Source organism: Nerophis ophidion, linkage group LG06 (assembly GCF_033978795.1).
Source record: "Nerophis ophidion isolate RoL-2023_Sa linkage group LG06, RoL_Noph_v1.0, whole genome shotgun sequence".
Lineage (NCBI taxonomy): Eukaryota > Metazoa > Chordata > Actinopteri > Syngnathiformes > Syngnathidae > Nerophis > Nerophis ophidion.
In genome coordinates, this window is record NC_084616.1 from 53462013 (window position 1) to 53476922 (window position 14910).

At 39.8% G+C, this 14910-nt stretch overlaps 1 protein-coding gene across 16 annotated transcripts in view; it reads left to right on the forward strand.

Annotated features, from left to right (window-relative positions):
* Positions 1–14910, forward strand: part of LOC133554928 (membrane-associated guanylate kinase, WW and PDZ domain-containing protein 1-like) — a 219752-nt gene that overhangs the window by 190490 nt on the left and 14352 nt on the right. For 15 of the 16 annotated variants that reach the window (XM_061904233.1, XM_061904234.1, XM_061904218.1 and 12 more), the window contains 3 exons: positions 8264–8355; positions 12650–12845; positions 12925–13227. In XM_061904233.1, coding sequence (XP_061760217.1) covers positions 8264–8355; positions 12650–12845; positions 12925–13227 — 591 coding nt within the window. The remainder of the gene's footprint in view (positions 1–8263; positions 8356–12649; positions 12846–12924; positions 13228–14910) is intronic. The other variant, XM_061904225.1, reaches the window with a different exon arrangement.

Sequence of the window (14910 nt, forward strand, 5' to 3'; positions counted from 1 at the left end):
GGAGGCAGATAGCGAAAAAGAAATTGAAGAAGAAACTGAAGCTATTGAGCAAATAGCTATTGACGCTATCCGGCCATGTTTGCCTTAGCATCGCCGGTAAAATGTGCAGACCAACGATCGGAAGTTTCGCATCTTGTGACACTGGATTGATTTAAATCCATCGATTGGTAAGTGCTTCTTTGGCATTAAATGTGGGTGGAGGGAAACGCTGGATGTAAATATAGCTACAAATGTACTTGCAGCTAGCCTAAATAGCATGTTAGCATCGATTAGCTGGCAGTCATGCCGCGACCAAATATGTCTGGTTAGCACATAAGTCAACAACATCAACAAAACTCACCTTTGTGATTTAGTTGACTTTATCGTTGGAAATGCATCTGCAGGTTATCCATACATCTTTGTGCCATGTCTGCCTTAGCATCGCCGGTAAAATGTGCAGACACTCCGGCACATTCAATGGGGGTTTGGCCGCAGATTCATTTGACTTTATTGATGGAAATGCATCTGCTTTGAGTGTCGCAGGATATCCACACGATCTTGCCATAGCTTTTGTCGGTAAAGTGTGCGGAACAAACGACTGACCATTTCGTCGGCTTTCCCCACACCTTCGTATTTTGAACAAATTTCGTCCAATTTCTTGCCACTTTCGCATTTTTGGGCCAGTGGTGCAACTTGAATCCCTCCCTTTTAGTGTTGTTACACCCTCTGACAACACACCGACGAGGCAGTATGACTCCAAGGTTCCAGAAAATAGTCAAAAAAACGGAAAATAACAGAGCGGAGACCCGGTGTTTGTAATGTGTTTGAGAAAAAAAAAATGGCGGCTCTATTACCTAGGTGACGTCACGTTCTGACGTCATCGCTCCGAGAGCGATAAATAGAAAGGCGTTTAATCCGCCAAAATTCACCTATTTAGAGTTCGGAAATCGGTTAAAAAAATATATGGTCTTTTTTTCTGCAACATCAAGGTATATATTGACGCTTACATAGGTTTGGTGATAATGTTCCCCTTTAATGTTTTTATTTTTTTTGTAACAATGATTGTCACACACACACTATGTGTGGTGAGATTATCCTCTGCATTTGACCCATCACTCTCACCCCCTGGTAAGTGAGGGGAGCAGTGAGGAGCGGCGGTGTGCCACGCCAGGGAATCCTTGGCAGTACTACCGTAGCACCTCTGGTGGTACTTGTGATTTAGGGTTCAATCTCCAGAAAACAAACTATATCAATTAAAGTTTAGAAATAACAATAATCCCAAACGAAGGCGCTGATAATAATTTCATGTGAAAACTGCTCTATTCGTCCAGCGAAACCCAAATTTACGAACTTAGTTCTTAAACAGGGTTCGTAAATAGGAAAGTTCATATATGGAAACAGCCTCGCCAATAGTGCATATTTTTGTAAGAGTTTGAACGCAATACAAAGCGCTATACAGTGCCGTATATCAAGCAAACATCTTGAGGGGGTTAAACATCAACTTGGTATTTAATAACCAAGCCGAAACAATATCAACTAGCTGAAGTCCTCATTTACAGCCGCCTTGCCTAAACTGTGGTGCACTCACAGTTTGAAATAACAAGACTCCTTAACTTTAACAGCCAGGTTGCTACAATGACTAGGAATGAAAACATTTGATCTACTTTACCTTGTTGGTTAATCTTCTTGGGGTGGGTGTAGGCAGTGTCGACAACGCTGTGGATACTTCCTGAATATTTCAAACCGCACATTGCTTGTCCATTGCTTTCTTTGGACTCATATTGAGCTAGCAAAACTAGAAAAATACTGTATAAGGCAAACAAAGCAATTAAAAGCAAACAAAGTAGTAATTAGCACAGTAGCTAACGACAGCCTTACTCTGCTTACTGAATGAGCACAGAGGATCAATCAGCCCACAAAATGGCTCCGCTGCAGACACACTATGGGTGGATGAGAAACAAGGTTCGTACAACAAAGCATAATTGTATCCGGTTTGTGGTTGGTAAATAAAAAAGTTTGTATAGTGAGTAGTTCGTCGATCAAGGTTCTATTGTAGTTCTTAAAAGAGCTATTTGCAATTTTAAAGGCCTACTGAAACCCACTACTACCCACCACGCAGTCTGATAGTTTATATATCGATGATGAAATATTAACATTTTCAGTTTATCAAATTGCAATTTAAAATTTACCGGGAGTTTCTTCTTGAAAACGTCGCGTAATGGTGACGTGTACGTGTGACGTCACGAACTGTTAGGAAATATGAGCGCTGCACACACACACAGCTAAAAGTCGTCTGCTTTAACCGCATAATTACACAGTATTTTGGAGATCTGTGTTGCTGAATCTTTTGCAATTTGTTCAATTAATATTGGAGAAATCAAAGTAGATAGATTGAGTTGGGAAGCTTTAGCCTTTAGCCACACAAACACACAGTGATTCCTTGTTTGAAATTCCTTGAGGTGAAGCTTTACTATGGATCAGAGCGGTCAAGCGAACATGTCAACCAGCAGGTTTCGGTGAGAAAATTGTGGTAAAAAGTCGCTTCTTACCGGAGATCAGCTGAGCTTGCGCCGTCCATAAAGCTGCCGTCGACTTCCCTGAAACACTGCCCTCAAGACACCCGTGGATACACCCTTCCGACTATCAGGTACTATTTAATCTCACTAAAACACTAGCAACACAATAGAAAGATAAGGGATTTCCCAGAATTATCCTAATAAATGTATCTAAAAACATCTGAATCCGTCCCAATGCAATCACGTTTTTTTTTTTCTAGTCCGTCGCTATCAATATCCTCAAACACAAATCTTTCATCCTCGCTCAAATTGATGGGGAAATTGGCGTTTTCTCGGTCCGAATAGCTCTTTTTTTTGGAGGCTCCCATTAAAAACACTGTAAGGATGTGAAGAGCCATCAACGGGTGACGTCATCGTCTCCAACTTCCGGTAAAGGCAGGGCTTTTCTGTTAGCGACCAAAAGTTGAGAACTTTATCGTGGATGTTCTCTACTAAATCCTTTCAGCAAAAATATGGCAATATCACGAAATGATCAAGTATGACACATAGAATAGACCTGCTAGCCCCGTTTAAATAAGAAAATCTCATTTCAGTAGGCCTTTACGAGAATGCCTGTAAAGCGCTAACTTTCCAATGTGTTTTAAGTATCAAATAAAGCCTTCCTACAACGTTTAGCACGTGATGATGTAAACTATGCCTGTACGTAACACACAGACTTGCAGTAGTTGTGTGTGTTTTTGACTAAAGACAGCCATTTGGATAACTAATGTTAGCTTCCATTAAATATATATTCTATTATAAAAACAACTTGACAGTAAATTGTTTGTTGCTTCAGTTGCACTGCTTTTGTGTATGTGTGCACAAGACAGAAATAAGTAACAAGCCTGAACACTACACAGATTTCTCAGGCTGCCAAGCAATTATTATCCAATATAATTAGTGTATGTGAAAGTATATGATCTGTTAAAACACTAATGGTAATATAAGCTAATCGGTAGTGCTATGATTTTATGAACACCACCCTTGTGTGGTGTTCAGGTCTGTGGGACCCGTTTTAATTTTTTTTTCACACACAAACACACATACATTTCTATTACATATAAGATGTCCGGGTCCACTGGACCCAGGGCTAATAGAAGTGTTGAAATTGATGTTCTGTGTAGCACACACACACACGCACACACACACACACACACACACAACAGGCCTAGACAGGAAGAGGACAGAGTGTAGGTACATAGAACATCAGCGGGTCAAATGTGCAAGAAAATGAGAGCAGACAGTGTTGACAAACAATCTTGCAACCTTGTGTGGTAACCTCAGGTGCAGAAACACAAAAGAAAAATCTCTGTGGGATGCAGAAACTGGCAGAGAAATTTTCTGTGCAATGTTAATTTTGTTGTTACTCAGCCAGGGTTTGTGGGTCTGATGCACCCGTTGCATTTTGTGGCTTTTAATGCCTCACAATCAAACACTTTTATGTTATAATTCTGAACAGATGTTTATTGGGATAAGGTAAACATCTGTAATGTATTTTAACATAAAAGTGTTTGATTGTGAGGCATCAAAAGCCACAAAATACAACGGGTCCATCTGTAGTGGTTTATTTGAAAAACTATATGTAAGATAACCTAAATTGTAAACCAATAAATAATTAACTAAAAGGGGCTGCTTGCAATTTGCTCGAAGTTACACTTTTTATTGGTTATTTACAGCTGTTGTGTGCGCAGTTGCGCACTGCACTTTCTAAAGTAGATGTTATTGTCACATATGCATGATTGATTGAAACTTTTATTAGTAGATTGCACAGTACAGTACATATTCGGTACAATTGACCACTAAATGGTAACACCGCAATAAGTTTTTCAACTTGTTTAAGTCGTGGTACAAATATATCCATCCATCCATTTCCTAACGCTTATTCCCTTTCGGGGTCGCGGGGGGCACTGGCGCCTATCTCAGCTACAATCGGGCGGAAGGCGGGGTACACCCTGGACAAGTCGCCACCTCATCACAGGGCCAACACAGATAGACAGACAACATTCACACTCACATTCACACACTAGGGCCAATTTAGTGTTGCCAATCAACCTATCCCCAGGTGCATGTCTTTGGAACAAATATATACTATCAGCATAATACAGTCATCACACAAGTTAATCATCATAGTATATACATTGAATTATTTACAATCCGGGGGGTGGGATGAGGAGCTTTGGTTGACATCAGTACTTCAGTCATCAACAGAGAAATGGACATTGAAACAGTGTAGGTGTTACGTAGTAGGATATGTACAGCCAGCAGAGAACATAGTGAGTTCAGATAGCATAAGAACAAGTATATACATTAGAAATCGAATACATTCGATTATTTACATTAGGTTATTTACAATCCGCGGAGATGGGATGTGAATGTAGGAGTATAAAGGGTTGAAGTTGCCTGGAGGTGTTGTGCTGGTGCATGTACAGTATATGGCAGTATTGTCCTGTTTAATAGTGTCACATGCTGTTTATGGCAGACAAACTGCCTTACGGTAAAGTGGTAGACGTAAACGTGAATGCTGTTGTTGTGTGTTGTTACTGCGCTGAGAGGACGCTAATGAAACTGACTAACAATAAACCCACTTAAGAAACCAAGAACTCCCCTTTGATCATTCTACAGTTGTAACGTCATTGGGCAGACACACTCTCAGACACGTCACTCAGGTCCTCATGGAGCTGGAGGGGGCGTGGCCTCCAGCTCCGCCTGAATTTCGGGAGATTTTCGGGAGAAAATTTGTTCCAGGAGGTTTTCGGGAGAGGCGCTGAATTTCGGGAGTCTCCCGGAAAATCCGGGAGGGTTGGCAAGTATGCACAAATGTGTGACAATAATGCTAGATTAATTTGGTGAGAATTAAAAATATATATTTCTATAATATTCATATAATATTTTTCAATTTTTTATTATAATTGTTTCACAACTACACTTTTTTATTTGGTTTTTCAGAGGTTGTGATTTATTTTATTGAGGTTATTTAGATGTTCTTGTTGTTTTCTTCCAGTGATTCAAACAAGAGCCTGTGAGAAGTATATATGTATTAGTAGCGATGTAAATAGATAACTCATACGTTGAAAAATAATTTATTGGTTAGTTTTGTACCTTGGTTATATCCTGACACAATCTAAGGCTTGAAATCAATCTTGAGAGTGTCGAGCCCCTGGCAAAGCTCATCCCATGTATAATTGTTATCTTATTTCGGTTTTGATTTGAAACACACACTGGACTGTTTATTTGTCTTTACCTACTCAATGGCCTAGTGGTTAGAGTGTCCGCCCTGAGATCGGTAGGTTGTGAGTTCAAACCCCAGCCTAGTCATACCAAAGACTATAAATAAATGGGACCCATTGCCTCCCTGCTTGGAACTCAGCATCAAGGGTTGGAATTGGGGGTTAAATCACCATAAATGATTCCCGCTGCTGCCCAATGCTCCCCTCCCTTGCCAGGGGGTAATCAGGGGGATGGGTCAAATGCAGAGGACGAATTTCACCACACTTAGTGTGTGTGTGTGACTATCATTGGTACTTTAACTTAACTTACCAGACGTTTGGCCTCTCATCCTATTCGGATTCTCATCCGAATAGGCTTAATCAGCTCCTCAAAACCTGGGGCTACTCCAGCCGGCCGTTTGTGAAAAGTGCATCCAGTTCCAGAAATAACAAAAACAGGGTGCATGAAGAGTAAAAAAGGTGACGGACGCAAAAATATTGTCTTTCCATCTGTATCAAGTCTATCTGAGAAACACAAAAAATGTAAACAACACAACACTACCACACCCTGAGACCAATATCCTAAAGACACTCTACACCCACAAAACAACCTGGTGTATGCCATACAGTGTAATGATGAATGCACTGATTCATGTATTGGAGGAAACAAAACAACCACTAACCCGATGCATGGCACAGCATAGACGGGCAAACTCTTCAGGTGAAGACTCAGCACCTCAGGGAGAAACAGCACTACCTTGGCAACAAAAATGTACTGATTCTGGACAGGGAGGACAGATGGTATGAAAGAGGAGTGAGGGAAGCCATCTATGTCAAGGTTGAAAAACCATCCCTGAAATGGGGAATTGGTCTGTGACATCTTCTGAAACACACCAAACAGTCCAGTTGCGATTGAATGCCCTGAGATTACAATGACCTAGATGAATGAAACCATTCATAGACAAACACTCTGGCTGCTCTATTCACTATGAGCAACTCATGTTTGTAATGGGATTATTTCAGTGACAAGTCTTTTGTGTTATCTTTTTGCAAGCTTGCGATTGTGACCACCCGACGCAAGCACTCTGTTGTGTAGCGCAGTGCTGGTTAATAATCGTGGATGTCTGTAGAATCTAGGACTGCTGCAAATTAAATATTAACTAGGCCCGGAGAGGGTTGCTTTAAGTTGAGGCTGATTAGTATAAGTGTTTGATAACCCCTGGAGGAGTTCGAGAGTCAAATGAGGAGGTTGGGAGCCACATTGAAATAAGAGAGACAAAGTCTGTCAAAGAGGCCCCAATTCTGTCAGCGTTCATACTCAAGTATGTCAAGTAGTGCCAGAATTTTCCTTGCAGATATGAGTGAAAGTTTGTGTATAATGTACACTGGTTAGGGTGATGTTCGTGTTAAAAGGAGCCCAATTTCATTTAAAAGCAAATAAAGAGAAAGTTTAAAATTATCCCCCAACTTTGTTAACTTGCTTTAGGAACTTACCAATATTCAAAGGTGGATGTGGGGGTGCAGTGGACTTCTACCTTCACTATTTTCTTCCGTACATTCTTGAGGGCCAGCGTTCTCTACAGTAAACATTACATTTTGGTCTATATATTTTGTCAGTGTTACAGGAGTGTTCCGCTGTTTTAAGGATCAGCTCCAAAAACATGAGCTTCTCACAAGTTTTTTGAACTGAACTTGTGGAGCACCAGTTGAATAGCCCAAATGATGAAAGGAGAGGACCTAAAATGGAACCATGAGGAACACCACCAGTATAACTTAAGGTGTTGAACAAATTACTGGTGATTGCATCTGAAGTAAACAAGTTACAGCAACACTTTAGTAGCATAAATCAAATTACGGGAAAAACATTTGAACTGCCAAGAAAGATAGGACTTAAAGGGGTTCCTTGAGGAACGCCTTAGTAATATAAATCACAATTTTGGAACCCAGTGTTCTATATTTACTAGCAAAGTTAAAATTCCAATGCACATATCTGTCAATGTGTTTAATTTGCTGAAAAAATGTTTGTCTTACAAGTTTTGAATTGAACTCGGCTGCCAGGTGAACATCACTGTGGTAGAGGTTTTGAGCTTTGATGTCACTAAAATGTCAAGGGTCAACAGAGAGTTGGTTGCAAACTAATGGATCAGAAGCAGACCACTTAATTACTGGCAGTCTTCTGTCTCTAGGTCAAAACAGACTGGCACTAAAATCGTAGTGACCTAAGTTCCTCTCTCCACTCTACTGTGTGTAAATGTGGTCAGTGGCTTTATGCAAACGGCTGCTCCTGCTCAAGAGGGGAGGAGCAGCTGTTGATCCCGCACGCTTACAATCCAAAACAAACACCTTATCCATAACATAATTTTACAAATAACCATGGATGTGTAGTAATGACACAAAAGCAATCTTACTATGTCAAAAGAGGAACTCAATATTACACTTTACATACAAGCTCTTCAGTCAGGGGAGTATGGGGCAGGCATTTTTAGCACATTGTCACTTTCTGTGTTTCTGTGCTTGTTTCAGTGCCAGATAGTCAGGAGCAGGACATTTTCCTTTGGCGAAAGGACACAGGTTTCGGTTTCCGTATTCTTGGAGGAAATGAACCTGGGGAGCCTGTAAGTACCCGTTTACCTCTGAATCACGAATATGTTCAATTTATGTCTATCACTTGAACTACTGTTACACATAATTCACATGCCAAATAGTATCTGCTGGTTTTTCCTTCAGTCAGTTGGCAGTCTATATGTTCTACTTATTTTATGTGAAGGCTGCTTTTTAATCGCGTCTCTTTAAAGTCCGGTTTTGTGTTGTGTTTGTTTAGTTTAGTTCAGTCCATTAAGGATCGCCATTAGTCTATACCGCAGTGGAGACTATTCTTCCTGGGGTCCAGACTTGTGCCAAAATAGGTGCTTGTTTCCATCGGAGTGATGGACAATGCCTAAAGCGTGCACATAGCTCCATAGTCCCAATAGACTCTCAACCACATATAGTTTAAAGTTTACTATGCTAATTTAAAATCGTTGAGGAAACACTATATAAACTAAAGCAGTGATTCTCAAACCATGGTGCACGAAACCACTTGTTAGAGTCGTGTATAAAGAATGTATGGCCAAATCGGTTTCAGGCGATCGCCTCAATGATTGTTTAAAAGGCACTCACTTGACTACAGGGTGCTGTGAGTGCTACCAACTTTGAGTTGATGCTATGTGCTTGTGGCGTTTCCTCGTTAGTTTTTCAATGTGTAAAAATGCCCGGTTGTGCAATATTGGGATGCTCCATTCGCAAGGATTGTGGAAATCTTTTACATCACTTTCCCCACAACCCGGAAAGAAGACAAGTATGGGAAGTGAAAGTTCACAAACAACACTGGAGAGCCACCGATTACAGCATCTTGTGCGTATACTTGCCAACCTTGAGACCTCCGAATTCGGGAGATGGGTGGGGGTCTAGGAGGGCGGCGTTATAATAATACATAATGAGTGATACACAGAGTGATTACAAATACATTGGAGGCAGACAACACAGTTGATATACTTCACAGAAAAGTGACAAATTCTCCATGATTGTCAGTCCAAAGCTAATGAAAATTTTTGCAAAATGAGAGTCATAAGTTATTTTTTTGGTCGTTCTGTGTATTTTCTTTTTAGATTTTTTGCGCTGTCGTGTGCGTGTTAGACGGTCTTCTGGTCTTAAAACACTGCAGGACTGTACCATTCACTTAATACTGTAGTTCCATGAATTAAAAACATGTTTTATTGTAAGATTATGAGCTGGAGTTTGTTTAAAACTATATATAGACCTATTATTTTGGTTTGTTTTGTCAGAAAAACTAACCTTAAAACGACAGAAATTGCTTGCATCCAGGCCAGGAACGGCTGTGCCTTGGCGACTTCCACAGACGGTCTGTACTTCGTAACAGTCATGGTGCATGCTGTTTTGTTGGCCAAACTCTCTCTATACACGACTCTGCCACTAGTGGTACACAGAGTCCATCTAGTGGTATGCCAAAAAAAATCACTTAATTAAATAATCAAACACAGTTTTACTGTTCAAACTGCGTAAAATATTACACATACCTGTGAAAAATAGAACCTCCAAATGTAGGCCTACTATGTTACTACTTCTTCTTTTCGTGTCGTTGAAGTATGTGGTTATCGGACCAAGAGCGACTTATGTGTGAAATTATTAACACATTACCGTAAAATATCAAATAATATTATTTAGCTCATTCACGTAGGAGACTAGACGTATAAGATTTCATGGGATGAGTGATTAGGAGTGACAGATTGTGTGGTAAATATATAGCATGTTTTATATGTTATAGTTATTTGAATGACTCTTACCATAATATGTTACGTTAACATACCAGGTACCTTCTCAGTTGGTTATTTATGCGTCATATAACGTACACTTATTCAGTCTTTTGTTCACTATTCTTAATTTATTTTAAATTGCCTTTCAAATGTCTATTCTTGGTGTTGGTTTTTATCAAATAAATTTCCCCCAAAAATGCGACTTATACTCTAGTGCGACTTATATATGTTTTTTTTCTCCTTTACTATGCATTTTCGGCAGGTGCGACTTGTACTCCGGAGCGACTTGTACTCCGGAGCGACTTATATTCCGAAAAATGCGGTATCTAAAAGCTTATTTATTTTGAACAAGGTTAAGTACAGTTTCCCGTACAATACAATGAGAATGTTATATTGCTCAATTATTCTACCTTATTTCAGTTATTGTGCTGAAATATGGGGAAATACGTACATATCACAGCAACATAATGCCTTTATTCCTTTCACACAAAAGAGCAATTCGTATCATTTTTACAGTGGGATATATAGACCGCACAAATCCACTCTTCATTAGATCAGGATTATTAACACTAAAAGACATTGTAGAATTGAATACTCTGTTAGTGATGTTCAAAGCTAGAAATAAAGTTATTCCGAAGGACTTACAAAAGTTATTTGTGTTCACGTCTGAAGATGAGAACCACAGAAGGCCATATGACTTTAAACATCCAAGAGTGTGAACAAATTTGAAACAAATGTCCTTGTCTATTGCGGGTGTGAAAACATGGAATTCTCTAAACAAAGACTTAAAAAGTTGTAAGAATATCTTTGAATTTAAACAGAGTTACAAAAAGAGAAAACTGGAATTTTATCAAACTAAATTGTGATTTAGATTGAACGTGTCATTGTGAAAATGCTTAAATGAAAATTAAAACGTATGTTGGAGTTCGGGTGTTGGTGGAGGGAACATTTATAAAGTCATCTAAAATAATTTGTGTTAAAAAGGGGGCAGATAAATATAAGAATAGTATTCTTCCATCTGCTCCTTTCTGATCATGGAAATGTATAAGAAACAAAAATAAAATGAAAGTGTCAACTGTACGTGGTTTGTATACTGTATATGCATTTTAATTAAAGGAATCAAAATAAATGAAGATGATGAACAAGTTGAAAAACGTTTTCGGTTGTTACCATTTAGTGGTCAATTGTACAGAATAGGTATTGTACCGTGCAATCTACTAACACAAGTTTCAATTAATCAATGAAAAACACAGAGGAACTCTTTTTCTAGCATAGTAGCACATTGCCGTGCGTCTACGTCAGCACAAAACTTTTTTGAGTTTGTCATGCACAACACTGTGATAAGATAGCAATCTGTTCTGACTGAAAAACATGAACAATCATATTATAGTAAACATTACCCCACATTTTATGTTTTGTTTGTACACAGCCAGCCAGACAGCATGTCTGTCATGATACACACATGACGTGCTGTGTGTGTCATGATGAATATAAAGTGTGACTCACTCAATGGTCTGTTTGGTCCAGCTGTCAAAGGAGTTTTTTTCCGGTTTATTTGGGGTAAGCACTCCATTTATGTCAAGTTCCACATTTTGCAGCTTCGATTTACTTTCACCAAACTCTGTCGGCTTTCGTCTGCTCCAACATCTCACACTTCCTCCGTACTCGCTTCTCGAAGCAGCAGTTCATCCTCCATGAATTGTATTTTCAAATAGATAGGTAAAAATAGTCGTCTTCGTTGTTTGTTACCAAGTCTGCCATGATGAACAGACACAAGCGTTTTGTATCTGGAGGTAAGAACACCCATCGTTGGACGTGCGCTGCTATGGAAACGGAAACAAATGCGCAAAATAATTAGTTCCGGCATTGATTAAAATGACCAACATACGATAAATATAGTAAGTTTGTACATATTATATATTTTTATGATTGTGTCTGTTACTACATTATATATAGACTTGCATTGTGTATACAAAATGTTGACAGAGGGTTTTGAACTTGCCTAGAGGGCTTTAAAGGCTACAACGATGACTCCCATCTACCAGGCATTTTTAAATTATTTTTAACCCCCCTATCCCAAGAAAAAAAAGATGTGTGTTCTTGTCTCTCTTCATGATTGTGAACGAACAAAAAAGTGCAATTCCCCTTCAATGTATTTCCATAATGTTTACTATTAAAGTTTTTGGGTCACTGTTTGCCAAACCACTGGTGAAAAGCACCGATATATACAATGTAAGAAGGCAATTCACAATTTGAAAGTGTTCTTTAGTTATTGTTATTTTGATTGAAAATTATAATTGTAGTCAGTCCACTACTGATACTTTTTTACTGCATAATTTAGTTTATGTTGACAAGCAAAATAGTTCTCTTTTACACCCAAAACAACTTACTGAAACAGAATCAAAAAAAGTTGCCCAAAAACCAAGGTATGGATGGTGGATGGTGCACCTCATTCCCAGGTATGCTAGTGTACTTTAGGTCACAACTATTATTGCTTCTTGGTTTTTTTTGTATTTCTGCATTTGGAATATGGAACCCCCCACAACAATGTGCAGTATGGTTACTCTGTAATTGACTGTCTCCTTGATTGTTCCAGATCTACATAGGTCACATTGTGAAGTATGGTGCAGCAGATGAAGATGGACGTCTGCGTTCAGGGGATGAGCTAATCTGTGTCGATGGCACGGCGGTGGTAGGCAAGTCTCACCAGTTGGTAGTGCAGCTGATGCAGCAGGCCGCCAAACAGGGCCACGTCAACCTCACTGTCAGACGCAAGACTACTGGATACGGAGGTGCTGGGAAATACGAACAGTATGTTTAGCAATGTCCTTCAGCCTTCTTAACATGAGAACTCTTTCCTCTCGTTTCTAGTCTCAAAGGGGGAAGGTGACGTTCCTCCATCGCCAGCCTCCTCCCACCACAGCAGCACCCAAGCACCAAGCTTGACTGAGGGTAAGCGGACCCCACAGGGTAGCCAGAACTCTCTCAACACTGTCAGTTCAGGCAGCGGCTCCACCAGTGGCATTGGCAGTGGCGGAGGAGGTGGCAGCGGGAGCACTGTTGTTCCTGCCTCCCTTCAGCCGTACGACGTGGAAATCCAACGTGGAGAGAACGAGGGCTTCGGTTTTGTCATTGTGTCCTCTGTTTCCAGGCCTGATGCTGGCACTACATTTGGTGAGTAATGTTGCGTATAACTTCTTTTGATCAGTGTAACCTTTTTATGTAATATAATATTACAGCACATGTAAGTATTGTGAGTAGCTTTCAATGGACAAGGTCCAGAAGATTTTGGTGGGAATTTCAGAATCTGGGTATCTTGGGAAATTATTGTGGATCTCTTCCGGAACGCTCAAAAACAACCTGACTGCTGGGTTTTATATGTGGGTTTTATATGTGCGTTTTAATGGCGTGTGTAGCTTTCATGGAGTTCAAGTGGTTGTAATGGATTTACCTTTTTTTTTCCGTTAAACCAGAGGACTGACATCTGCAAGCTTGACACAGAATAACCAGAAAGAGTAATAACAGGAAGTGATTGCAAGTTGTGATATAGGCTTGTCTCAAAGCCATCGAATCTGATTGACTCGTCCTGGCAATACTTCACTGCAGCTTGTCTAATACAGCACTTTTCGTTTTTACTTTGCATTTGTGACTTTTCAACAAGGATTTACTTATATGCACACAGGCTTGAAGCATAACTTTTAAGCTGTTTGTGTTGTTTTAATGCACCTAACATAACTACATGTTCTGGCTTCAACTAAAGTGAAGCCAGAGGTTCATATTTGGTATCCGTTCTATTATGGAAATAATAGGGTTGTCGATTACTACACTTTGGGCATCTTTCATCAATATGCACAAGTTACTTTAAAGCTAAAATAATCGGGCCTCAAAGCTATTTTTTTCCAAAGACTTGGCTGCTTAATTCTCACAAAGCACAGAGCACGGCTACACCACTGAACTGTACAGAATGTGTGCAGCTTCTCTCCACCAGGTTCTATCCCTTGACTTGCATGAGGTAGATTTTGAAAGGTGGGCGCTTAATATCAAAGTCACAAACACGCTATTATCTACAGGGATTTAGAAATCACGTCATGAGCGGCGCTCGTTCTGTCAGGATTAGGTTGACTGTGGCTTTATCACAAGCTTCATCGTCACAGATTCCGACCTCACAATCTGTGTTTACGTATCGCATTAAACAGCCAAATTACGACTATCAAAATTGCTCGGGCAGTGATGAACTGTCATAGATGTTCTCCTATGGACAAATTTGATTTGATCTAACCACCAAGTAATGGATCTCGTCCCCAATGTCAAACCAAGGGCTCTTGTGTAGTTCGCCGTTATGATGATGTACTGCACTGTGTCATCTGCATGTACTGTGTCATCTGCAAAACACATCAATGGGTGTTAGCTGCGTTGACTGACCCCTTGGGATGATGGTGTGACTTAGCATTACTTATTGAGCCAGCAGTGTGTGTTTGTGTGTTTGTTTGTGTGTGTGTGTGCCTGTGCGCGTGAATGGTCTCATCACCAAAGTTGTCTTAATACCTCACTTTTGAAAGTGTTTCTTTTGCTGTTTTCTCTCTTCTCTGAGTCTTTTTGGCAGCATGAGATAAATGGACTTTAATGTGTCTTGCTTAGTATCATCTCACATTCTTATTCTCACTGTGAATCAAGTTCAACAATATGGGGGACAAGCTGATATATTAAAAATAATGTGCAATTAGTTGTTGTTTTTTATTTTAATTTAGAACAAAATATCTAATGCAGGGGGCTTGTCAGCTCTTGAAATAACGACATTGTATGTGATAAAATTACCCGTGCATCACAATTTCGGCGTCGTCCATCAGGGCCCGCCCC